The following is a 26,823-nucleotide window of genomic DNA, read 5'->3' on the forward strand; positions in this document are numbered from 1 at the left end:
CTAGTTAGCCTGACTTCGTTGGTGGGAAAGATGCTGGAGTCAATTATTAAAGAGGTAATAATGGGCCATTTGGATAGCATTAAAAGGATTAGTCTAAGTCAACATGGATTTATGAAAGGGAAATCATGCTTGACTAATCTTCTGGACATTTTTGAGGATGTGACAAGTAAAATGGATGAAGGGGTGTCAGTGGACATAGTGTATCTAGACTTTCAGAAACCCTTTTATAAGGTCCCGCACGGGAGACTGGTGACTAAAATTAGAGCACATGGTATTGGGGGTAGGGTGTTGACATGGATAGAAAATTGGTTGACAGACCGGAAGCAAAGAGTAGGAGTGAACGGGTCCTTTTCAGAATGGCAGGCAGTGGCGAGTGGCATGCCGCAAGGCTCGGTGTTGGGGCCACAACTGTTTACCATATATATTAATGATTTGGAAGAAGGAATTAGGAGCAACACTAGCAAGTTTGCGAATGACACAAAGCTGGGTGGCAGTGTGAATTGTGAAGAGGATGTTAAAGAGGTTGCAGGGTGACCTGGACAGGTTGAGTGAATGGGCAGATGCGTGGTAGATGCAGTGTAATATAGATAAATGTGAGGTTATCCACTTTGGCAGCAAAAACAAAGGGGCAGATTATTATCTCAATGGGGTTAGGTTAGGTAAGGGGGAGGTGCAGCGATACCTGGGTGTCGTTGTACACCGGTCACTGAAAGTTGGCTTACAGGTACAGCAGGCAGTGAAGAAAGCTAATGGAATGTTGGCCTTCATAACAAGAGGATTTCAGTATAGGAGTAAAGAGCTTCTGCAGTTGTATACGACTCTGGTGAGACCACATCTGAAGTATTGTGTACAGTTTTGGTCTCCTTATTTGAGGACGGACATCCTTGTGATTGAGGCAGTGCAGCGTAGGTTCACGAGATTGATCCCTGGGATGGCGGGACTGTCATATGAGGAAAGATTGAAAAGACTAGGCTTGTATTCACTGGAGTTTAGAAGGATGAGGGGCGTCTTATAGAAACATATACATTTATAAAAGGACTGGACAAGCTAGATGCAGGAAAAATATTCCCAATGTTGGGCGAGTCCTGAACCAGGGGCCACAGTCTTAGAATAAAGGGGAGGTCATTTAAGACTGAGGTGAAAAAAACGGTTTCACCCAGAGAGTTGTGAATTTATGGAATTCCCTGCCACAGAGGGCAGTGGAGGCCAAGTCGCTGGATGGATTTAAGAGAGAGTTAGATAGAGCTCTAGGGGCTAGTGGAGTCAAGGGATATGGGGGGAAGGTAGGCACGGGTTATTGATAGGGGACGATCAGCCATGATCACAATGAATGCGGTGCTGGCTCGAAGGGCCGAATGGCCTCCTCCTGCACCTATTTTCTATGTTTCTACGTTTCTATGTGATACAGTAGGCACAAAAACATGTCAAATTGTTGTCTCAAGCATATTGTTGTCTCAAGCTTTGTCTCAAATAGCTCCTGAATAAAAGTGAGCTGCTATTTTCAGGATAGTTTCATATTAAGTGATCATAAGGTCATAAATCTGAAGGGTCTCGATCCGAAACGTCACCTATTTCCTTCGCTCCAAAGATGCTGCCCCACCCGCTGAGTTTCTCCAGCATTTTTGCCTACCTTCAATTTTGCAACATCAGCAGTTCCTTCTTAAACATAAGGTCATAAGTGATTGTAGTAGAATTAGACCATTTCAAGTCTACTCCGCCATTCAATCATGGCTGACGATTCTCTCCCTCCTAACCCATATTCAATGGATACATTTGTTAACAAACATTAAAATCCATCATGTTTCACTTTTAAGATACCATTTTAAATGAAATAAAATCAACAGTGGGCAACTCTGCAAATAAAAATACATTTCATATTCTATTAATATGTAGATGGCCATGCTAGAGAAGGAAGAGTCTTAAGCCCTTCTTGGGAAATACAGCAGGACTTGTGACTGAAGTGTTAGTGGGGAAACACTGAACCAGTGACTATCATTCTATTAGTTATGCAATAGTTATAGAAAAGGATAGGACTGTTCCTAAAGTTGAAGTCCTAAATTCACATCCAAATCATTACTATAAAGAACTGACCACAGTGGACCCAACACCAATCCCAGTGGCACAAAGCCAATCTTGATGGTATTAGACAGGAACATTCAAACGTTGTTTGGGTGAGGCTGTTTTCAGGTAAAGGGTTGTCGAGTAAGTGGGAGGTTTTTAAACACAAGATAGTGGGAATTCAGACGAAGCATGTTCCACTAGCGGAATTAGGGAACATTGGATGGCATGAGGTATTCAAGCTCTTGTCAAAGAAAAAGGAGGAGTCATATGTCAGCTATAGTCAACTGGGATCAGATGAATTCCTTGACGAGTATTGGATGTGTATGCGGTACACTTAAGGGGGAGCGCAGGTGGACAAAAAGGGAGGTGCGAGAAACTGCAATGCTGGTTTACAAAAAAAAACAGTGCTGGAGCACTCAGTGGGCCAGGCAGCATCTCTGGAGGACATGAATAGGTGACGTTTCAGGTTGGGACTCTTCTTCAGACTGATTGTAGTGTGTGGGAGAGACAATATCAACATGCATTTGGAAAGCCAATGACTGATTAAGGATAGTCAACATCGGTTTTTTTTGTGTGGGGAATAACCACTTTTATAGTTTTTTGAAGAGGTGACCAAGAAGATTGATGCGGCAAAGCAGTGGATCAGTGTCTACATGGGCTTTTACTTTGACACGGTACCACAGTAGGAAGGTTTGGAAGGTAAGGTCACAGAGGATCCAGAGCAAACTAGCCAATTGGACATAAAATTGGCTTGAAGGAAGCAAAAACAGGGTGCTGGCAGAGGGTTGTTTTTCAGACTAGAGGCCTGTAATAAGTGGTGTGCCACGGGGATTAGTGCAGCAGGTTCCACTGTTGTTTGTGTTTATATTAACGGTTTGGATGTGAATGTAGTTGGCATAGTTAGTAAGTTTGTATATGACACTAAAATCATGTGGAAAGTGAAGAAAGTTATCTGGGATTACAACAGAATTTTGATCAACTCGACCAATTGTCCAACAAATGGCGGTTGGAGTTTAGTTCAGATAAATGCAAGATGCTGCATTTTGGTGAGAAAGATCTGGGTAGATTTACACAGTAACAGTCTGGATTTGGGCTTATTATTGTCACATGTACCGATCTACAGTGAAAGGGTTTGTTTTGCATGTTACCTAATCAGATCAGATATACCATACATAGATACATTCAGTGTAAATAGTAGAGCCATGAGAACTGTTGTGGAACAGAGTGACATCTAGGGGACAGAATCATAGTTTCATGAAAGTGGCGACAGGTGTAGACAAGGTGGTGAAGAAGTCATTTGGCATGCTTGTCTTCATCAGTCAGTGTATTGAGTAAAGTACTTGTCATTTTTCAGTTGTTAGTACAGCAAGACCACATTTGGAGCAGTACTGTGTACATTTCTGGTCACCCTGCTTTAGGAAGGATGCCATTAGACTGAAAACGGTGCAAAACATGTTTTACAAGGAAATGACTGGGTCTGGGGAGTTTGTGTTATAAGGAGCGACTAGGTCTTTATTCTGTGAGGGATGAGGGGTGATTCTTTATAAATTTATAAAATCATTAGGTGCATATGTAAAGTGAACAACCAGAGTCTATCCCCGGTGTGAGGGACTCCAAATCTAGATGACGTAGGCGGAGGGTGAGAGGAGAATGATTTAAAAGGGACATGAGGAATACATTTTTTGCACAGAGGGTAGGGCAAACATGGAATGCGCTGTCAGAGGAAATGGTACAAGCAGGTATAATTATATTTTAAAGACTTAGGCAGGTACATGGATAGGAAAGCTTTAGAGGGATATGGGCCAGGCATGGGCAAGTCAGACCAGCTTGGTTTGGCTACTTCATGGGCTGAAGGGCCTATTTTTGTGTTGTGTGACTGGGACTCTTGAAAAATTATATTAATTTTATGTTAGTAGTTGTAAAGGAAAACTTACCTCATTTTTCTGATACCAGGTTAATTCAGCCACTTTTGAATAGGTCTGGGATTTTCTCACAACATAAAAAATGAGGTACCCACTTCCAGCAAGACAACAAAATATAAGAAAATTGGCCAGAACAATTAAAAATCTCTTTAGGTGGATATTTTCATCTTTTTGGTTTTCTTCTTCATCCACAATGGATTCCTGACAAAATAATGTGTATAAATATTTAAAATAACTAGTTATGCTTATTGTAAACATGCATGGATTGTTTGCCAAGAAAGCAATATGATCATATTTCTGAAGTTGTGGAGTATTTAGAGTCACTGCAGAGCATTGAATATCTGTACTTCCCCAGAGGTTATCACCCACCCCCAAGCACACACAGAGCTCAGCTGGATAGATAAGGGGTGGACACTTAGGTGAGTGCAGTCTAGTCTCACAGTCCACCATGTAATGGGACTGATGGTTATGAGTGGAGGAGGCACTTCAAAGTTTAGAGATGCAGTCATCCGAGGGAGTTCAAAATGGGAATAGATGTGCTTTTTCTGAAACTATTGCACTATGTTCCACATGGAGCATTGCATCCCAGGTGGCAGTATATTTTAAAAAAATCACTCACTACGGTCCATGTTGTAAACAAATTAGGTCAATTGGGTCTACACAAATTGTAGAGGGCAGTGGACTCCAGGATACTGATGTGATTAGATGTACTTGGGTATTCTGAGCATAATTTCAAAGTCCGATGGCATGAAACTTGCAATTGAGTAGTGAATAAATAAGCAAATAGCAGGATAGACAAAGTAAAGTCAGTAGATGTTGTTTGCCTAGATTTACAGAAAGCCTTTGATAAGGTACCTCACATGTGAGGCTGCTAAGGAAGATGAATGCCCACGGTATCAAAGGGCAGATACTAGCATGGATAGCAGGTTGGCTGGATGGCAACCAGTGACTAGTGGAGTTCTGCAAGGATTGGTGCTGGGGGTCGCACCCTTTAGGTTGTATATTAATAATTGGGACGAGGGGATAGAAGGCTTTGTGGCCAAATATTCGGATGATACGAAAATAGGTGGAGGGGCAGGTAGTGTGGAGAAAGCAGGAACTCTGCAGAAGGACCTGGACAGGTTTGGAGAGTGGACAAAGAAGTGGCAGATGGAATATGGTGTAGCAAAGTGTGGCATCATGCATTTTGGTAGTAAGAATAAAGGTGTAGAATATTTTCTAAACGGGGTGAGAATCCAGAGGTGCAAAGGGACTTGGGAGTGCTGGTGCAGGATTCCCAAAATGTTAATCTGCGAATCGAATTGGTAATATAGAAAGCAAACACAATGCTAGCATTTATATCAAGAGGGCTTGTATACAAAAAAAGGGATGTTTTAGGCTGAGGTTGTAATGATGTAGCTGGTCATGCCGCATTTGGAATATTGTGAGCAATTTTGGGCACCATATCTGAAGAAGGATGTGCTGGCTCTGGAGAGAGTCGGAAGGAGGTTTACAAGAATAATCCCAGGAATGAGTAGGTTAACATATGATGAGCGTTTGACAGCAGTGGGCCTGTACTCGCTGGAGTTTTGAAGAATGAGGGGGGACCTCTTTGAAACGTAAAGAATAGTGAAAGGCTTGGATAGCGTGGATGTGGAGAGGATTTTTCCACTAGTGGGAGAGTCTAGGACTAGAGGTCATAGCCTCAGAATTAAAGGACACACTTTTAGGCAGGAGATGAGGAGGATATTTTTTTAGTCAGAGGGTGGTGAAGCTGCAGAATTCTGTGCCAGAGAAGGCTGTGGAGGACAAATCTGGATATTTTTAAGGTTGAGACAGATAGATTCTTGATTAGTATGGGTGTCAGATGTTATGGGGGCGGAGGTCTGTAATTGCTCCCGAGGAGGCTGTTCGAGCCAATTACTTTGGCAGATCTAGAACCGGGTAAGAATGGCAAATTTCCTTCCTTTAAGGAAATGAATGAAACAGATAGGATTTTTTATGATAATCCTGGTCACAATCACAGAGTCTGAACATTAAAAAAAAAATCCATGCTTAATTTGATTATTCACTTGTATTTAAATTACATGGTTGCCATACTGGGACTGAAGCTCATTAAATACTACCTATTAGTTCCATTGAACCAAGTTGGATGCTGACCTTGGGTGCTGCCTGCTTGGAATTTGCATGTTCTCCCCATGACCGCATGAATTGCCTCCAAAGGTCACGGGAATTGGCCTTTGTACATTGCCCTAGTGTGTATAGGTGAGCAGTAGAACCTGGGGCCAGTTGATGGGAATGTGGGGACAATACAATTGAGATTAATGTAGGTTGGGTATAAATGGGTACACAATGGGTGTTTAATTATTGCATGGATTTAGTGGGCCAAATGGCCTGTTTCCAAGTTGTATGACTATGATTCCCTATAATTTTAGAATATGCTCAAACTCTGGTGAGGTAATTGAGGGGGAGGGGGTCTTTCTTGTTCTCCTTGACTAAGACTTTCATACCCTTTTACACCTCAAGATATTTCCCCTTTAGATTTATCTGTTGCATAGACAGGAGCCCAACAGTCAATCTCTGCTCATGTGAAGCTCCTCAGCCCAGACAACATCCTCATCAGATTGCAGGAGGGTCCCAACTGAAAACGTTGTCTGTCCATTTCCCTCCACAGATGTTGCCTTAACTACTCAGTTCTTCCAGCAATATGATTTTTACTCAAAATTCCAGCTTCTGCAATTCCTCCTGTCTCTGGCATCCTCATAAATCGCTGTAGCATTCTACAAATGCCATCACATCATTTTGGAACAGGGTGAACAATATTGAACCTACAACCCTGGCTGTGACAAAACTAGTCTTCGACCTCCTAGCCTCATAAGCCTCTATTATGCAAGACATACAGAAATGTGAAAACGCATGCCTCCAGATTCAGCGAAAGTTTCTTCCCAGCTGTTATCAGGCAACTGAACCATTCTCTCACCAGCTAGAGAGCGGTCCTGACCAACCATCTACATCATATGAGAACTATCTTTTATCGGACTTCAATTGACTTTAACTTGCACCAAACATTGTCTTTATCCTGTACCTATACACAGTGGCCGTCTAGATTGTCGTCATGTGCAATCTTTTCACTGACTGGATAGCATGCAACAAAAAAGCTTTTCACTGAACCTTGGTACATGTGACAATATACTAAACTAAACAGGACTGTACATTTCTGTCCCATGACCTACGAACATTTCGGAGTCCATGAGATTGAAATCTGAAGAGTGAAATTTTCATCTGTGGTCGACTCAGGTACAATGCTCAAACATTAGTGCACTTCACCTGAGTTGTTCCAGTGCCTGCCGTTAGCGTTACGAGCCGCTAAGAGATGTCCCCGAGCTCCGACGTACCCGCTACGTTCATACCAAGTTTAAAAAAAAATCAAACTCATGGTAAGTTTCTACCATTCTACGTGCTTACCACGAGTTTGATTTTTTTTTTAAACTCGGGAGAGCACTTGAATTAACTCGTACAGTGGGACAGGGCTTTTATAGGGAGAACATGCAAACTTCACTCAGATAACATCCGAGGTCAGGATCGAACCTGGCTCACTGGCAATGTGAGGGAGCAGCCCTACCAGCTGTGCCACAAGTTGTGGCAGAGGGGAAAACAATCAAATTATAATGATTTTACAATCTAACTAACACACAGTAGGAACAATCAACGTGCATGGACATTAATTTGGCCAAATTTACCTTAAAGCTGGTTGTAATGGATGCAAACTTGTTATCTGCTGTTTCAGGATTTCCAATTAGATAATCCCAACTTGTAAACATTTTCCAGCTGAAGTTGAAATCTCCATCATCTCCATCAACTCCACTTTCATTTGCATTTCTTGCCATTCTGTACAAGATCATAATTTTCATTAGACATGAATGATACTTTTAATCAGAACTTTCTACACATAACTTCACATGCCTGGTGACAGGTGATAGTCACACAAAGTTCAGTCTTCATAGTTTACAATGTCAATTGACTACTGCCATCCATGACTTTCTATAGAATAATTGCTCTGCCATAGTCCTGGGTGTATTCCGTGACAGTTACACAAGAATCTAACCAGTCTCACTACTGCTTAATCAATACTCACGTTCTGATCACAACCATGAGGCTGTATCCAAACGAACCCACGCCAACCATGAAATAAGACAAGGGTAATCTATACTTGAAAACACCAATCATTCGCTGATTATTGTAGTAACCGTAGAAAAGTGCGGAGTACTGTATATAGCCCTGTAAAATACAGATTTTGTTATTTTACAATCATCCTGATTCACACTTAAAAGTTCAAGCATCATGACTTAATCTTACAACACATTATGCCATACTGAGATACTGAAAATACTTCTTTTTAACATGTTGTAATAAAACATTTAATCCACTAACTTTTTCAAGATGTCATTGAAAAGATTAATTGCAATGAAGTTTGTAAAATTCTCCTATAAAGAATTAATTACTATAAAAGTACATGAACTAGTTGAATATTAAGCTAACTTTATTGGTCTAAAAGATCTTTAAGGATTCAATTTCTAATGAAATGTGACCTCACCAAATTTGGATATGATAAAATAATTACAATTTGAGCCTTGTGATGTCAAAATGGATGTACTTTACAAAATGTCAAAATATATGAAAATTACAATATTTTGAACATATAGTACATGAACCCATTTGGTTTTACATATTTTTTTAAATTCTTTAAATAATTAAAAACAAATACAATAGGTACACAAAAGAAAAGTCAACAGTTGGCAGCTTGCATTTGGAGGACAAAGTTCCAAACTCAATATCCTTCTGTATTGCCTTTGATGAACTGACACTGAAAGGCTGGAGACATTGGGGCATGTTGCTTAGATCAGTGCTACTAAATGTGTGACAGTAATTTTGGCGCATTGAGTCGCTTCTGAAATTTAATGGCACCAGATTTTGAACGTGGGGTGCAACACTCACCCCAAACTCCCAAAGTATTGAAAAATCCATAGCAGTCGGCTGTTCTGCCCTTGGCACAGTCTTCCGAGGAATTGTGCCATATTGCAGGCCCATCAACATCTAGAATATATAACTGTTATCAACACCTTTTTAGGATTTTCTTTGATTTTCAGCTATAGCTCATAATTTGGTGTCATATACAAAAGATGACAACGTTTTCGTTTGGCAAAAGGCAAAAACATGATAAACAGAAGTTGCCCCAGGACTGAACGTAAATAAGCAAGGCATAGCAGGGTATGGAATAATGCAGGCGAGTGGGATTAGCATGGATAGATAGGCATTATGGTCAGCATAGACGTGATGGGCCAAAGGGCCTGTTTCTATGCTGCGCTATAATTCTATAACTCTATGAACCTTCAGCATTTATTGTAGCACATATTCAACCCATGGTGAAAAATTGTGATTTGTTTTTCTATCCTTTTTTTTCTTTTCTAAAACTTTTTCTAATACCTCTTTTTTTTTACCCTCACTGCACACCATTTCAATTTCACAAGTAATGTTTCACATAGACCCCTGACAAAGACTTCTCTAACATCTGTGAGGAATACAATGTAGAAACAAGGAACTGCAGATGTCGGTTTGCATAAAAAGACACAACACGCTTGAGTGACTCAGCTGGTCAGGCAGCATCTCTGGAGAAAATGGTTAGCTGATGTTTTGGGTCATGAATCTTGTTCAGACTGATTGTGGTTGGGGGGAGGAGGGTTAGAGAGCTGAAAGAGAGGAGCAGCAGGACAAAGCCTGGCAAGTGAGGATGGGAGAATGGCGTAGACGATGGGGGAAGAAGGAGGAAGGTTTTGGTAAGTTAGCTAACATTGTTTGTAAGCTACTCAAATGGAATATAAGGTGCTGTTCCTGCAGGTTGCATGTGGCCTCACTCTGGCAATGGAGGATGCCCATGACGGATAGGTTAGCATGGGAATGAAAGACGAGTTAAAATGGTTAGTAAATAGTTAACCAAGAACCCAGATGCAGTATCTTGCCCAGAGTAGATGGATGCACAGAGTCTCTTGCCCAGAGTAGGTGAATTGAGGACCAGAGGACATGGGGGAAAGATTTAATAGGAATCTGAGGGGTAACCTTTTCACACAAAGGGTGGTGGGTGTATGGAACAAGCTCGTTGAGGCTGGGACTATCCCAATATTTAAGAATATTTAAGAAACAGTTAGACAGATCCATGGATAGGACACGTTTGTCGGGATATGGACCATACCTGGGCAGGTGGGACTAGTGTAGCTGGGACATGTCGGCCAGTGTCGGCTAGTTGGGGCGAAGGACCTTCCCATACTATATCACTCTACGACTATGACTCTAACAAGAAGATCTAGTAGGCTTTGGTGGGAGTCTAAAGTATGCACATTTCTAGCCAAACTTTTCACCAGGATTTAATGGAGGATATCAAGAAATTAAGACCACTCAAGGAAAAAGAGAGTAGGCGGAATATGGGGTTTCGTTAAAGCAAAGAGAGAGAAATTTCTCCCCTAAAATATTTCATTTTTGACTATAACTATCTGTTTTTATTACATTTCTACATTCCATTCTAATAGTCCTACATTTCATGTCCAAATGATTAAAGCTCATTTCGTCTTTGGCTTCGTTCAACAGATGATCAGGGTTTGGCATTCCATTTTGTGTATCTCCTAATTTCTATTCCCAGTATCTATGATCATTGTGCCTGTATACATTTGCAATCTTTGTCTTTTTTTAAATAATATTTTTTTAATTATTTAATTCTGCCAAGTATGATTAAAATTATTTATGAATCATATTTTCTGTATACCATGGAGAAATAAATCACAAAATAGAAACTGATTTATTTTTAAATTCCATACAATTTTATGAAACTGAAACTGAAACTTAAAGCCAAGACCCACCTCTGGAACGACAACCAATCCAAAAGTTAAACCAAAAAGAACCAAGTTCATCCCATAGAGCCACCGTAGGAAAATAAAATATGAGGCTACAGAAGAACCAAAGTGACCTGTGACAGAGGAAAACATTTTGTAAGTCCCTTATAATTTAATTTACTTTCTGAAAACATATAGATATTTTTTTCACTGTACATCAGCCTGAATGAAATAAAATGTTTCATGTTACTTCTTATAGAAACTTACAACATTCTTAAGGGGTTGGACAGGCTAGATGCAGGAAGATTGCTCCCGATGTTGGGGAAGTCCAGGACAAGGGGTCACAGCTTAAGGATAAGGGGAAATCCTTTAAAACCGAGATAAGAAGAACTTTTTTCACACAGAGAGTGGTGAATCTCTGGAACTCTCTGCCGCAGAGGGTAGTCGAGGCCAGTTCATTGGCTATATTTAAGAGGGAGTTAGATGTGGCCCTTGTGGCTAAGGGGATCAGAGGGTATGGAGAGAAAGCAGGTACGGGATACTGAGTTGGATGATCAGCCATGATCATACTGAATGGCGGTGCAGGCTCGAAGGGCCGAACGGCCTACTCCTGCACCTAATTTCTATGTTTCTATGTTTACTTCACAATAAAACGTGTGGTCAAAGGTGGGAATCAATGATTAGCAGGGGTATCAGATTACAAAAGAGTGAAAAGACATGGTCAAAGAAAAAGTAAAACACAAAGTGATGTAGGCGCTGAGTTGGTCAGGAGGATTTGGGGAGGGAATGGGCAGGCAACATTTCAGATCAAGACATTTCTTCAGACTGAAGAAAGAATAGGTTTAGAAGAAGTCAGTAAACATCAACTGCGATCTATTGAATAGTGATTTTAGAGTTCCCTGGTAACAAGGACCATATGATTGTGCACAATGCAGTTTCTCAATCATAGCTCAGCTGTTTAGATTCAGTTCACGTCGCCTTGATAAGGATGAGAGGAGAGGATCACAGTGTACAATAAAATAGTAAGATTAAACGAGGACTTACCAGTTTGAAGTTTGATCTGTATTTTATGAGGAGTTACGATGAAGGATTACGTGAAGAACCCGTTCAGCACGCATGCGCGGCATACTTCAAAACAGCGGTGTGGAATCACAGATAGACACAGTTATTGAAATAAACATAGTAAAGATAAGGAGACATCAGTTTATCAGTTTGATCCATATTATTGAGGGTGGGAGCGGAGGGCACGTAATCCCTCATCGTAACTCCTCATAAAATACAGATCAAACTTCAAACTGGTAAGTTCTCATTTAATCTTACTATTTTACTTCGGAGTCACGTGAGTGACCACGTGAAGACTTCAAAGCTCTGTGATTTCAAACCGTGTAACAGTTCATACTTCACTCGCTGCCGAAGTCATTCGAGGGAGGAAGTATATTATCGTAATCAACGATGAATATGTTTGTAAAAACAATAATGGTGTTATTAACAACAACAATACCAATTGCTCCCCCGGGCTTAAATTATATATTTTTTGCAGATTCTTTTTCTGCAAACGATACAGGTTCTGTCAGTGGTTTGTTATAAAAGTTTGGAACGTATACTCCCTAGACCACCCTGCAGTAGACAGGATGTGGTCCATAGGCTCGTCCATCCTCTTAGTCACTGACGTGGAAGCTGTCCTGGTGGAATAAGATGTATACACCTTAGTATTTACTCCAGCAACTCCCAGTACCTGCTTGAGCCACTAGAGATAGTTTAGCTCGTCACCCGACCAAGAGGTTTATTGTGGCTGACCCATAAGGCTTTTTCCTCTCCCTCGGTATTCCTTATTGTGTCGATGTAGATCTCTAAGTGGGTCATGACACATAAAACGTGGTTCAGGTGGGTATGCCCGGAATTTCATGACTGGACCTGATGTTCCTGGTCTGTTCTGTTTGGCCAACACTTGAATGGGCATGTGACACTATCTGGTGTTATAACCAATGTTGTCCAATCGCAGTAGATGGGAGAACTGGCTCTTTGTGTTGAGGTAAGGCCACCAGCATGTCCATCTTCAGGGTAGGCTGTTCCAGGGTGAGTGACCTGGCTGGTGATCATCCCCTAAGGTATGTCAGGATTTCACTGACATCCCAATTTGGGTGTACCTATTTTTGGGGAATGGATTGAATATACCTCTCCTGTATCTGATCACCAGTGAGCAGTACCCAAGTTGAGTAGGCTGACAGAACATTTCCTTCATTGTGGTGAAGACCTGCCAGGAGCTCCAGTACAGTTTTTTGTTGTAGTTGAATGTGTAATTCCTGTTTTGGAAAACAGTGTCCCATTTCTTGATGCTCCTCAGGTATGTTCCCTAGGATATGCGACGGAATGCTGTCATCAGGTTGATAGTGCTGCTGATCCAAGCACAGCAGTGGTCTTCCCAATTCTGCAATTCTTTTAATGACCATATCGAGGATCACTGGGAACCATGCCTGTGGACTTGGTCCACTGTAATTTGCGTAGTACCCGACTGATGAAGCCGTAGTACCTATTGAAGAGGTAGAAGGAAAGGAGAACATAGAGATTAGATTCCCCCCACCCCTCAATACGCGGGAATGTCTCCATTGCCGCTGCCTTGAAATTGGTTTCATGTGACGTAAGTTAGTACGTGGTGATTTAATTGGATATAAGGAATCGATATCTGGTGTCCATATTGCTTAGTAATTTCAGCAAATATTTTTGGTTTAAATGTATGTTTACAGTATTTAGCTCACCTGATAGGTGAGTTACTGATGGTCAAAACATGTTTGACGACATACGGTTACCAATTGTTAATAAATTGTCACCTAATATCGATGTTCTCCGCCCAAGTGGTTTGGTATATGCCACCACTGTGATGTTGTTAACTTATAAACGAACATGCAAATTTGGTGGATTACTGAGCAAATGCTTCACTAGAATTAAGTAAGTTAATATATAACACGTTTAAGTCAATTCACATTGGCACTAAGTATTACAAGCTCAGTAACACATCAGGACACATAAGATGTTACTCAAAGCAGGTGGAAGTGTACAACCATAATCCTTCCTGCCGATAAATGCCATGATAGCACTCCAGATTAATCCATTTGCCCCCATATTACAGGTATGGAGATAGTTTTGAACACTAGTATCTTAGCTCATAGGAAAGGTACAATGTTCAGTAGCTGGTAATGCTGCTACTATCCCAATTACTTTGCCATATAGTTGATTGGTGGTTAATGTTACCATAACTGATAGTCTTAATGAATTCCAGATGACAAAGTTGTGGATGGTCAACGTAAATATCTGGATATATGGCAGTGCCCGCTAATAAGTTAGTAGCTAATGCAGCTAAAGCTGTATCCAAGGATAGTGTGTCGTTAATATATAGACATGCCATGACGGAATGTTTCTTAAGTGTCAGGGCTGGTTGATTCTGGATAGCTTTGACTTAAATGCCGCAATGCTCATCATGGTTACTCCATCCAGGTAATTGCGGTATATCCGAAACTTATATGAGAAGGTACTGAATAGTATGCATCTTCAAGGTCGATGTATACCATAAAGTATCCTTGGTTCCATGGTGGTAGTTACAAATCCCATGAATGGGTATACCTGGTGAAATACTCAAGTGGTTTATCAATGATGGTGCGACATTCACCGTCGTGGGAGGGTAGACCCCTTGGGGTGCTTGCTGAATTGGTGGCAAGATATTATTCTATTCCTCTTGTATTTATTTTTTGGTATATAACTACCAAGAGTGATAGCTTCCTAACCAGGCGTGATTCACCCACCCCTTGTTAGTACAACCCTTCACCTTTATGTGATGGTAGGAACCATACTTATGAAAAAAAATGAAATGAAATGATTCAATTTATTGTCATTGTCAGTGTACAGTACAGAGACAACGAAATGCATTTTTAGCATCTCCCTTGAAAGGGAGACACAGGGCGTCGCGGTGTGCCCGCGCCTGCCGCCGTAACATTCCATTACAGGCAAAGGTGGGTGAAGTGTCTTGCCCAAGGACACAACGACAGTATGCACTCCAAGCGGGATTTGAACCGGCTACCTTCCGGTCGCCAGCCGAACTCTTAGCCCATTGTGCTATCTGTCGTCCTAATCTTATCTGTCTTCATTGTTGTTTTCTTCGGTTTCTGGTTCCTTGTTCTTGTAGGGACGATGTTTGTTGGGGGGTGGCGCATTTTCCCCGGGGCCTGCTCTGGGCCGTGGCCTAAAATGCTACGGGTTTGGCATGCAGGCCCCGAGCTTTCACCAGTACCATGAGGTAGACGCCCCTGGTGGACGCGGAGAGGTACTGCTGTCTGGTCTTCTGTGTGGTGCTCATTCCAGACTCTGCCCTCTTGTGCCGAATAGTTTGAACACTTCGTCCAGTTTTTTAGGACTGGTTTGGTAAGTGCCAGGTAGCAGGATCTGTGCTTGTGAGGTCGGCGTTCTCATAGTCCTGTTAATTTCATAGATTGAGGGCAGGTTTGTGACTTCACTTGAGAAGTTATGGGGTATACCGTTGAACAGTAGGGTCAGGTGTTTTGCCATACTACCCTGCCCTTCTGGAATGAGCAGGTGGACATGATAGCCGACGTCAGGGTATCAAATGCATTTTTTAAATATTTAGGTTAAATGCGCTGCTCAATGTATCCCCCAATAATGGCGGGCACTTTGAGTAAATGCAATTTAGGGGAGGCGTGATAAAACCAACGCCTCATGGCTACCTGTCTTGGAGAGGTTTTTTGGAAAAGACAGGTAGTAGGCTGGCCATCAGTTAAGACTGAAGCCATCTCGCTCGTGGTGAAACCACGTAGCGGCCACACCCAGCAGCTCTTCCTGTTCCTGTACCTCAAAGCATACTCCCGATGTTGTTCAGCCAGTGCCCTTCTTCTTGACCAGCCCAGCCCTGGTCGCCAAAGCTGTCCTCGAATGAGGAGAAAGCGATGGCCAGTGCATGAGGCTCTGTGGAGGGAGTGCCTGAACTGCCTCTACGAAACTGCTCCCCATAAAGCAAGTCTCGCTGGAGCTTATGCTCCATGAGCCGCTCCATGCGGCTCAGGCGGCTGTCTCTGCCCTAAGCGGGCGGTGAGACGTCCCCGTCCGGCGAATCGGATACCACCGGCCGGATGTCTTGACATCCAGTCCACTGCTCAGGCGCTAGTGGAACTGGGCTCGGCTCGGTGTCGGGGATGGCGGAGCGCCGGGTTGGCGGTCCTACCGCCCTCTGTCCCCCTGTGATGAGACGCCTGTCTGCTGGAGCCGAGCTGGGGACAGGTTTCTTGGAGAGTCTTGTTCTGTTCTTTTTTCTTGGCTGTTGGAACAAGCAAAGAACTCTCCTTTGCCAGTTAAACCGACCTCAGAGTAGACTTACCTGATGGTCCATTTTTAAACTGTAGCGGGAGCGCCTGACTCCCGCTGTTCTCTGGACTGGAACCCGGCACAGCTCCCTGTCTGTGGACCACAGCATTTGCGGTCAAGGTGGCGTCTTTCCCCCTTCCGCGAACGGAACACTTCTTCCCCGGAGTCCAACGGGGGCCGCTTGCGTCCGGACTGGCACCGGTGCAGCTCCCTGGTGGCGCTCTCCCCCTTCCATGGACAGGAGTTCATGGGGGCCGCTTTCGTCTGCTGCTTTGCTCCACCTGGAGCAACAAACAGACGCGAGTCGCTGTTAACCTGAAGGTAAGACTTACCTAAAGCTTCCTTTCAGGGTTGTAGCGGGAGTGCCTAACTCCCGCCTGCCGCTGTTGCCTGCTGAAACGTAATGCCGCGCATGCATGCTGAGCGGGTTCTTCACGTAGTCACTCACGTGACTCCAAAGTAAAATTTCTCTCAATGATATAAAAGCAGTTTCTCAATTTCCATACCACCTAGGGAGACTGACAATGATGCAGATGGAAGTGAAATCACACAACAATGAAAATAATATTTTTCAGATGTTGGTATAAAGCACTTGGCAGGAATCACCAGAGGAAAACAGATCATAAAAAACTATCAATGTGCCTGATGTGTATTTGACCTAAGATATTCATAGTCCCCCTTCCACTAATCCTTTCGCAACAGAACCATTACAAATATTACAGTAATCTAAATGGAAGCCTGATTTTCAATAATCATAAATAACCATTGTCTGTTATTTTTTTACTTGGAACATTCAATATTATTCAGTAGAAATGGGAAGCCCATGATAAGTAGCTCAAAAACGGTGCAGAAAACAAACAGCTGGAAGAAGTTAATGGGTCAAGCAGCATCTGTGGAGGCAAATGGATGGTCAGCACTTTGGATGTTAAAAAAATTAAGAGAAGCACTTGAATCGCTGGGATCCTATATCATTCATCCTGGATTTAGTTAAATCTCCTCCCTGTCAAGTTGATCTCTAACTGGAGGCTGGCAGTGTTGTGTTTCACATGAATGCCTGCTCCTTCCAAGGAGAGTGAATCGGACGATGACTCACAAGAATTGTGCAAGGATTGAATGTGTGTTATTTTGGGTTTGCAGGTAGGTGGGTATTAGTGGCGAGGTAAATCAGGACACAGACCCCTTATTAAATTAAGGAAATGCTTGCACACATTCACCCACTACTTCAATTGTATTTCAACGAGTCTGATTAAATGTGAAATTGTTTTTTAATTTTTTTTTAAAGTAAATTGGGCCATCAGTAAAACCTGTGGAAACACCTCTACATCACCTGAGGCCAAGTCACTTCAGGGAATGCCTGTGGCAGCAAGGCATCAAACTATAGTGGATCCACTAAGCCACAAATCATCAGCGTGGAGCCAAAGATTGTACAGAGGTGAACATGTGAAGTGGTTCTGACCAAAGTCAATACTGCCAACTATTGTTGCACCATGTGTAACTACAATATATTAATTTTAACAAAATGAACTTACTCTCAATTTCTTTTATTTTCATTTCCCAAGGTATGCATGAAGTCTTAAAATTTTCAAAGTCCCTTTGAAACTTGATCCATTTCTGAAATGGAAACATTATACAAATGAAGTATAAACGTATGAACTTCAAAAACTAAAATTACCCTGAACAGACACATCCTGCAGAACAAAACCCTGCATGTGATGTTTAAGCAAATAGTCCTCACAATGTTAATTTCGGTTTTCCTCACTTCTACCAGCAAAAAATATGTAATTTCATTTGTCATTCAGCCAAGACTGCCTTATGCAGAGAATCTTGAGGCAGTACACCCGGACAAAATAAAATAATTTAAATTATATAATTATATAAAATTTAAATTATATAATTAGAAACTGGATGGTAACTGGAAAGGGCTAACAAAAGGGGGTGATATTCAATGTGCCAATAATTGTATTGATCACGAGCTGTTGCAAAATCCTGTCTTTCACATATTCAATGGCATTATCCAGTCCAGAATGGCAGGATGGTGAGAGAAATCAATATCATAACTCTTGTGTAGCAGAAATCACACTCTTCGTTAAGTAAATTGCAAATTGCCATTGATATAAATATTTGCAGCCCACATCCTCGGAGATTTTAATTTCCACATCAAATGTTTTAAAGCCAGGAATTACATAAGATAAAGCTATAACCCAGATCTTCCAATCTACCTCATTGAAGTCCCTGCACTTTTTTGTTATCTGCGCTTTCTCTGTAATTGTAACTGTAACACAATAACTGCAACTGTAACACAATGAATAAGGGTTCTGACCTGAAACGTCACCTATTCCTTTTCCCCATAGATGCTGCCTGACCCGCTGAGTTACTCCAGCATTTTGTGTCGATCTACACTACAATATTATAACACTATATTCTGCATTCTGGTATTTTTTTCCTTGCACTACTTGTACTCACTTATTCATGGCATGATTGTACTCATGTACAGTATAATATAACTGGATAGCACACAAGTTTTTCATTGTATTTTAATATACGTAACAATAATAAACCAATACTGATCATTTCCTTCATCGCCACTACAACTACATTTTCTTCCTTCTTGCTTTTAACCTACTAATTCTAAAAGGTGCACCTTGCGTAATAAGAAACAATTAGTTTGGTCACTGGAATTTTTTCTGGAACCTTTAAGAACTGAGAAAACCATACAAAGCTGCTCCCTAGTGCCACACTATGGGTTCATTCTCCCACGTTAACAGCAAGTTGGACCACTGCTGGAGCTAACCTTAGGAGTCTTAAATAAATATAAATACTTTAGAGAGATATCAGCATCTATTACAACTTTACTCAGCCCATTGGTGCAGAGCATATGATCATGTATCCAACTGGTTATTGTCAATGTCTAAAATGTATATATCAACATAGAAACATAGAAAATAGGTGCAGGAGTAGGCCATTCGGTCCTTCGAGCCTGCACCGCCATTCAATATGATCATGGCTGATCATCCAACTCAGTATCCCGTACCTGCTTTCTCTCCATATCCCCTGATCCCTTTAGCCACAAGGGCCACATCTAACTCCCTCTTAAATATATCCAATGAACTGGCCTCAACTACATTCTGTGGCAGAGAATTCCAGAGATTCACCACTCTTTGTGTAAAAAATGTTTTTCTCATCTCAGTCCTAAAAGATTTTTAAAAGACTAAGAATTTTGTAAGTTTCTCAATCTTCTAAATTCTAGCGAGTACAAGCCGAGTCTATCCAGTCTTTCTTCATATGAAAGTCCTGCCATTGTACAACTGCAGTAGAATCTCCTATACTCAAATGGTGAACCTTTAGATATTGTTTGAAATAAAATGAATGTCAGATACTAACCTTCGTCATCATCACTTTGTAGGCATAAAACTTTCTACCTTTCCCCTTCCCCAGAGCTCCTTCAAAATTTTCTACAAATTCTTGAGATTCCCTGATAAATAGAAGTTAAAACTGATTAATTAAGTTCATAGCAACTGAGGGATCATTTTATATGTTCAAAAAGGGTAGCGTTATTCAGTCCTTAAACTCTATGGGATTTTCCTGACTCCATACTGTAAGTTCCAGACAGAGACCAGAAAATCCACCAGGAAATTATTTCAAATTTGTTAGAAACCTGAACATTTTTACTGAGAAATTCATCCACAGTCAGTGGGGCTAAATGTGGCATATTTAGTTTAGTTTAGTTTAGTTTAGAGATACAGTGCAGAAAAAGGCCATTTGGCCCAAAGGTTCATCAGATCAGTGATCCCCGAACCTTAATGCTATCCTACACACGAGGGACAATTTGCAATGTTTACCAAAGCCAATTAACCTACATTGGTGTATGTCGTTAGAGTGTGGGTGGAAACCGGAGCACCTGGAGAAAACCCACGCAGTCACGGGGAGAGCATACAAGCTCCGTACAGACAGCACCTGTAGTCCGGATCAAACATGAGTCTCTGGCACTGTAAGGCAGCAACTCTACTGCTGCGCCACTGTGCCGGACACAAAGGCCATATACTACATACACTATGCCAGCAAGATGTACAACCCTCCAAAATGTTATCTCTACACTTTGATGTTTTTATATGATGTGTTTAGTTCCACAAATAATCAGGAATGGTTCCAGGGGACTGGAAAATAACGAATGCAACTTCACTGCTTAAGAAGGAGTGAGACAAAATAAAGGAAATTGGTAACATTATAGAGTTTATTATTAAGGGTGTGATTTCAGGGTACTTGGAAGCACATGATGAAATATGCTGAAGTCAGCATGGTTTTGTGAAGGGGAGATCCTGTCTGACAAATTTTGGAATTCTTTGATGAAAGCAACAAGAAGTGTAACCAAAGGAGCGTCAGTGGATTTACTTGGCTTTTCAGAAGGCCTTTGATAATGTGCCACATGTGAGGCTGCGAAACAAGGTAGGAGCACATGGTATTAGAAGCAAATACAAGCATGGATAGTAAATTGGAAGGCAAAGAGTGGGAATAAAGGGGACCTTTTCTGGTTGGCAGCTGGTGTTCAGCAGGGGTCGGTGTTGGGTCCATTACTTTTCAAGTTAAATGTTCATGATCTGGATGATGGAAGCGATGGATTTGTGGCTAAGTTTGCGGATAGAAACATAGAAAATAGGTGCAGAAGTAGGCCATTCGGCCCTTCGAGCCTGCACCGCCATTCAATATAATCATAGCTGATCATCCAACTCAGTATCCTGTACCTGCCTTCTCTCCATACCCCCTGATCCCTTTAGCCACAAGGGCCACATGTAACTCCCTCTTAAATATAGCCAATGAACTGGCCTCAACTACCTTCTGTGGCAGAGAATTCCACAGATTCACCACTCTCTGTGTAAAAAATGTTTTCCTCATCTCGGTCCTAAAAGATTTCCCTCTTATCCTTAAACTGTGACCCCTTGTTCTGGACTTCCCCAACATCGGGAACAAAGATGATACAAAGATAGGTGGAGTGGCGGGTAGTGATGCGGAAGCAGTGAGTCTGCTGAAGGACTTGTGCAGGTTGGGATATGGATACCTAATTCATTTTTAAATCCACTTCACATAACCTGTCTTCTCAAGAAATCAACGATTTGCATTGTGCCCTCTAATGCCCTCTGCTGAAGATGGCTAATAAAGTAGGCCCATTCTGTTCACTAATGCAAAGGTTCATCTGAACTAAACAAATACACAGATACTTCTTACTATAATCTAAAGATTGATTTTGCTTGTAAATACCACAATTTCTTCCCTTGGAGGCAAAAACTAATTAACATGCCATTTCACAATGAACAAGTCTTAATATGTTTTCGGACTAAAGTAATCTCGATATTGCTTAACCATTTCAATTTTCAGCTGCTTTAAGGATTTATTTTTCAAATTAAATATTCTGTAAAATCAATTTGTTCAAATATACAAAATATAGCAGATTTGTATTATAGACTCATGCACATTATTTTAATTAATACACCCATATCTCAAATAAAATAAAATGATGAAAGAATTTCATACAAGCATATTTACACACTAATATTTACAGAGGACAATTTCAAAATCTATTTCTTTAAAATTAAATTCACTTATTAGTATTAGGTTACTGCCAGTGCACTGTGTAAAGAAATCCCAAATGATCGTAGATCGTAAAATTATGTTAGACCAGGTACAGCACAGGAACAGACTGTTCAGCCCACGTTGATTGTGCTGGACATGATCTCATCTACCTGCACATGATCCAAGTCCCTCTGTTCCCTGCATATCACTGTGCCAATATAACAGATCCAATGTTAATGGAGCTAGGCTTGCTTTGCATTATTTGTTTCTTTTATTTGAGACAGGTTTGTCCAAATCATTGGCTATCAAATTCTGCAAAACATCAATTTAATTACAGCACATATTATTTAATTATTAACCTAAACTGCAATTCAGTTACTTTAATTTTGTTAGTTTTCTTTTCATACGCCAGGCTTTATTCCGTATGGTTGCTATTAGCTTCTTTTTCTCTTCCACTTCTTCCAAAACCTTGGCAAGTTCCCCCTCTGACAGAGAATCTTCACTGTCTGACGAATCTGATGATGAGCTGCACCAAAAAAAAAAAGAATGCCATGTTTGTAAATACTTCAAGTTCTAGATGACATTAGGGGAATTATTCGGATAGATTTTCAACTGTTATGTGGGCTTTAAGAATTGCTGGATGAACTAAAAATAGCAAAATTTATTGACGGGGTTGTACGTTCCTGCAGAATCCATTGGACATTCCTCCCATTTCTTTTAACCAGCCAAAGCCCAGAGTCAACCTTGCCCACTGCTAACTCATAAAGTTTGCTTAAATCAGCGTATAAATTTGATATATTAGCTGAAAAGAATGACAGAAGCTTTGTACACATGACTGTCTAAATAATGTCTAAAGAGCAGTTTAGCACAGAAACAGGCCCACAATGTCTGTGTTGGGCACGATGCCAAGATCAATTCTTATCTACCAGCTTTCATTCATTTCTCTCCATTTCTCACCTACCCATGTGCCTATCCAAAAGTCACTTAAATGCCACTATTGTGTCTGCCTCTACCACAACCATCGTCAGTGCATTGCAGGCACTCACCATTCTGTGTAAAAAGCTTGCCCTGCACATCCCCTTTAATTTTTGCGCCTCTCATCCTAAAGCTATGCCCTCTAGTATTTGATATTTCCATGCTGAGAAAAAGATTCTGACTGTCTATCCTATCTATGCTCTCATAATTTTACACGCTTCTATCAGGTCTCCTCTAAACCTCCAGTATTCCAGAGAAAATAATAAATGTCTGTCCAACCTCTCCCTGTTTTGCCCCCTAGTCCATGCATCATTCTGGTAAGCCTCCTCTGCACCCTTTCCAAAGCCTCCATATCCTTCCTGTGTGGGGGTGACCAGCACTGCATACAATACACCAAATGCAGTCTAACCAAAGTTTTATCAATTTCTAATAATGCATCGAGTTTATTTAGCGATTAATTGAACAGCATAGACTTTTTCATTCAGAGGTGTGCACTGACAAGGTGCTGCAAATGTTAATATTAAGCTTGCAAATAACTATGGAGATTATTCTCCTCAGCAAGGTCCTACATGTGATAAGGCCATCTGCACCACAAGCACCATGGTAGGAATATCGAAACTTATTCCTGCTGAAAAAATGAGAGAAAAAATACAGTAAACTAAGCCTCAAATCTAAACTTTGCACAAATTGTAAGCCTTTGAATCTTTTACGTATTCTATAGATTTCTGAAGCATTCAAGTACATATAAAACAAATATTTTAAAGCAATTACAAACTCAAAGCACAAGAAAATTTCAAAAAACTGTTGCACAAGAAAAGATCAAAAAAGTCAGTAGAAATATTTAAAAGCCACTTATTAAGATTAAATTTTTGTAGACACAATAAATGAAATTTTGAAGATAACATATTGTTAGTCAGTATTCTAGCAGTCAGCTTGTCATATAATAATTTTGCCCATGAGATAAAATTATCTCCCATGTTAAATTTTTGCAATACTTTATACAGATATTGCTATTCTACTTGATCAAATGCTTTTTCTGCGTCCAATGAAATAATTGATACATCTTCTTCTGCACCTTGAAGCACATTGAGAATTGTCTAAATTATCAGATCATTCACATTTTTTAAAGTAAAAAAGGTATGACTGAAGGTATTTCCCATTCATAGACAGAGAGGGATAGACAGAGTTGATGTGGACAAGCTTTTCCCTTTGAGAATAGGGAAGATTCAAACAAGAGGACATGACTTCAGAATTAAGGGACAGAAGTTTAGGGGTAACATGAGGGGGAACTTCTTTACTCAGAGAGTGGTAGCGGTGTGGAATGAGCTTCCAGTGGCAGTGGTGTCGGCAGGTTCGTTGGTATCATTTAAAAATAAATTGGATAGGCATATGGATGAGTAGGGAATGGAGGGTTATGGTATGAGTGCAGGCAGGTGGGACTAAGGGGGAAAAAAAGTTGTTCGGCACGGACTTGTAGGGCCGAGATGGCCTGTTTCCGTGCTGTAATTGTTATATGGTTGTATGGTTATATATCCTTGTTTCTCTTGAGACCAGGCAGTAAATTTTCAGATGTGTTTATGCAGTAAGTATAGGGTATGAAGCTCTGGTTTCCTATTTATTGTAGACATATGGAATTTCTTGAGGACCAGCATCAGAGCCTTCTCCTCACTAGTGAATTTTGAGGGCAATATTTATGCATGCATGGAAACCCAAAAGTTGTTATTACACCATAAAGTCCAGCTCACATTTCATATTTGGATAGATAATGGCTAAAGCAGAAAATAAATAACATACAAAAATTAAATAACATGCTTTTCTTGTGCTGCTCATTAATTTATTTCATCCACTCATCACCAGGCAGTATTGCTCTAACAGATGGTGGTGGGTATATGGAACAAGCTATCAGATAATGTAGTTGAGGCAGGATTTAAAAGACACTTGGACCGGTACATGGATAGGAAAGGTTCAGAGAGATATGGGCCAAATGTGGTCAAATGAGACTAGATTGGATAGGGCATCTTGGTCGGCATGATGAGTTGGGCCAAAGGGCCCGTTTCCATGCTGCATGACGCTATGACTATGAGTACATCAAGATTCACATACTTTGGGTTACTGTGTAACTCATATGGAAAATGTCTGGTACAAGCTAGTGAGTTTATTTAATTAATTCAAATATAGCATTATTCTAAATTGGATGTTACAGTAGAAGATGATGGAAGCTCACAATATCTTTTGTCAGCATTTTAAAAGAGAAATTAAAATGTTTTAAGTCAAGATTCTCAGTCAGTGCTAGTAGGAAGTCAACATCCAATACACCACACACTGACAAATGTATAATGTATTTCCAATATTTACTATTTTACTAAACACTCTTTAAAAATGTGCTTGATCATTGTATGATTCAAATCCTCCAGAATCGCATTTTGCTGTTATACCATAAAATGTAAACCTCTTTGGGTGCATTATAAATATAGACAGAAAGCAAGAGTGTCAAGACACTTGTTAGTTGTACTTGCTTGTGTTGGAAATGTTAGGCTTTGTTCATTAACTACTTCCCATGACCATAATTACAAAATAAACGAAGCATAAAATGAGTCATCTGGTTTTCTTTAATCCCCCTTTCCTTATTCAAACTTAAAATATACTACCTTTCTAGATTATCTTTCTCCCAATTAAATTTTTGGTTCATATTTTGTGCCTTATGATGTAGAATATTTCAGAAAATGAATTCTGTTCTGTAAATATATGGACTCAGCATCATGGAATAGAAAATGCCAGACTCACAATTACTGATTCCTCTTGCATTCAAATTCTTCTTTCGAAAAAATTAATTTAATATCTGTGCAATATAAGGGCAATATCCTCATACAGTAAAGAAGAACCAAGTACCTGGAGGGTTTGCCTTTCTTTTTTCCATTATGTCTCTCGCCCTTCTTATCACCTTTTTTGTTTCCTTGTTTTTCCTTCTTATTATCTTCATCTTTCTGCTTCTTGTTCACATTGTTTCGATTATTACCGCGGGCGGGGGTCCTTTTTGTTTTCGCATTTTTTCCCTTTGGTTCACTGTCATTGTCACTTTCTTCCTTTCTGTTATTCCTATTGTTTCTTGCTTTTACCCTTGAATTTTTAGCTCCCCCTTTTTTGCTTTCCTCTTCTTCGTCATCATCGTCATCTTCTTCTTCGTCACTTTCATGGCCTCTATTGTTTTTGTTTCTCTGTCTATTTCCATTCTGAACTGGGGGTCTCCGCCTATTGTTTCTTCCTGTGGGTTTGGCATCTTCTTCTGAACTTTCTTCATCCTCAGATGCTTCAGGCCGGTTTCTGCTCTTCTGTTGCCTTCCTTTCTTCTCATCCTCCTCTTCTTCTCCATCAATCAAAACATAACAATAAAATTGGGACATTTAGAAATTCCTTTCATAACTTAATCGACAAATAGGACATCTGATGACTTAAAAATCCTTGGGATATATTCCCACTAGTCACAAAACCAAACCTCAGCAAGTTTCTACATTTTCATAAGAGGAAGAGATTGTCAAAGTGGAGAATAACTGGAAAGATCAAAACAAGCGCATATGGCATATTTTAGTATGTAAAAGAAAATTAAACTACATTTATGATTTACATCCATTCAAGTAAACTTGATTTTGAATAAACCACTTGTTAATTGTTCTGGGTGTAATTTTAACTTACATGTGTAACTAGTTTAGGTAATTGCCTGGTTGAAGCAAGGGACCTGATTGTACCTATGTTTCATTGCATTACAAAATTTAATGATATTAAGCGATATAGAATTTTTCACAAATTCAGATCACCCTCTGAATTTACATTTCACTACTCTCTTAATCTGACATCCTTTCGTCTCATTTTCATCTTTAACTTTTGTGATTTACTCCACCCATCTGGCAGTCAACCCTCCCCTCCCCTCCCCTGCATCCACCCATCATTTGTCAGGTTTTATCCTGCCACCACCTCTCTTTTCTAGCTATCTCTCCACTACTACAATGAATATGTAGTGGGGCAAGGCAAAGCCTGGCAAGTGATAGGTGTTCACAACTGTGGAGGGAAAGATGAAG

General features: G+C 40.6%; 1 protein-coding gene across 1 annotated transcript in view; it reads right to left on the reverse strand.

The window, feature by feature from the left end:
- The window catches only part of tmc2b (transmembrane channel-like 2b), a 55,482-nt gene extending 29,150 nt beyond the window's left edge, over nt 1–26,332 (reverse strand). The window contains exons 1-9 of the mRNA XM_055633084.1: nt 25,640–26,332; nt 22,155–22,301; nt 19,592–19,682; nt 17,740–17,821; nt 10,871–10,977; nt 8,958–9,056; nt 8,098–8,240; nt 7,703–7,850; nt 3,996–4,184 (exon numbers count right to left, since the gene is read on the reverse strand). Of these exons, the coding sequence (XP_055489059.1) occupies nt 3,996–4,184; nt 7,703–7,850; nt 8,098–8,240; nt 8,958–9,056; nt 10,871–10,977; nt 17,740–17,821; nt 19,592–19,682; nt 22,155–22,301; nt 25,640–26,151 (1,518 nt within the window). The 5' untranslated portion in view covers nt 26,152–26,332. The remainder of the gene's footprint in view (nt 1–3,995; nt 4,185–7,702; nt 7,851–8,097; nt 8,241–8,957; nt 9,057–10,870; nt 10,978–17,739; nt 17,822–19,591; nt 19,683–22,154; nt 22,302–25,639) is intronic.
- Between the last annotated feature and the right edge of the window lie 491 nt (nt 26,333–26,823).

Source organism: Leucoraja erinacea, chromosome 3, assembly GCF_028641065.1.
Source record: "Leucoraja erinacea ecotype New England chromosome 3, Leri_hhj_1, whole genome shotgun sequence".
NCBI classification, from domain to species: domain Eukaryota; kingdom Metazoa; phylum Chordata; class Chondrichthyes; order Rajiformes; family Rajidae; genus Leucoraja; species Leucoraja erinaceus.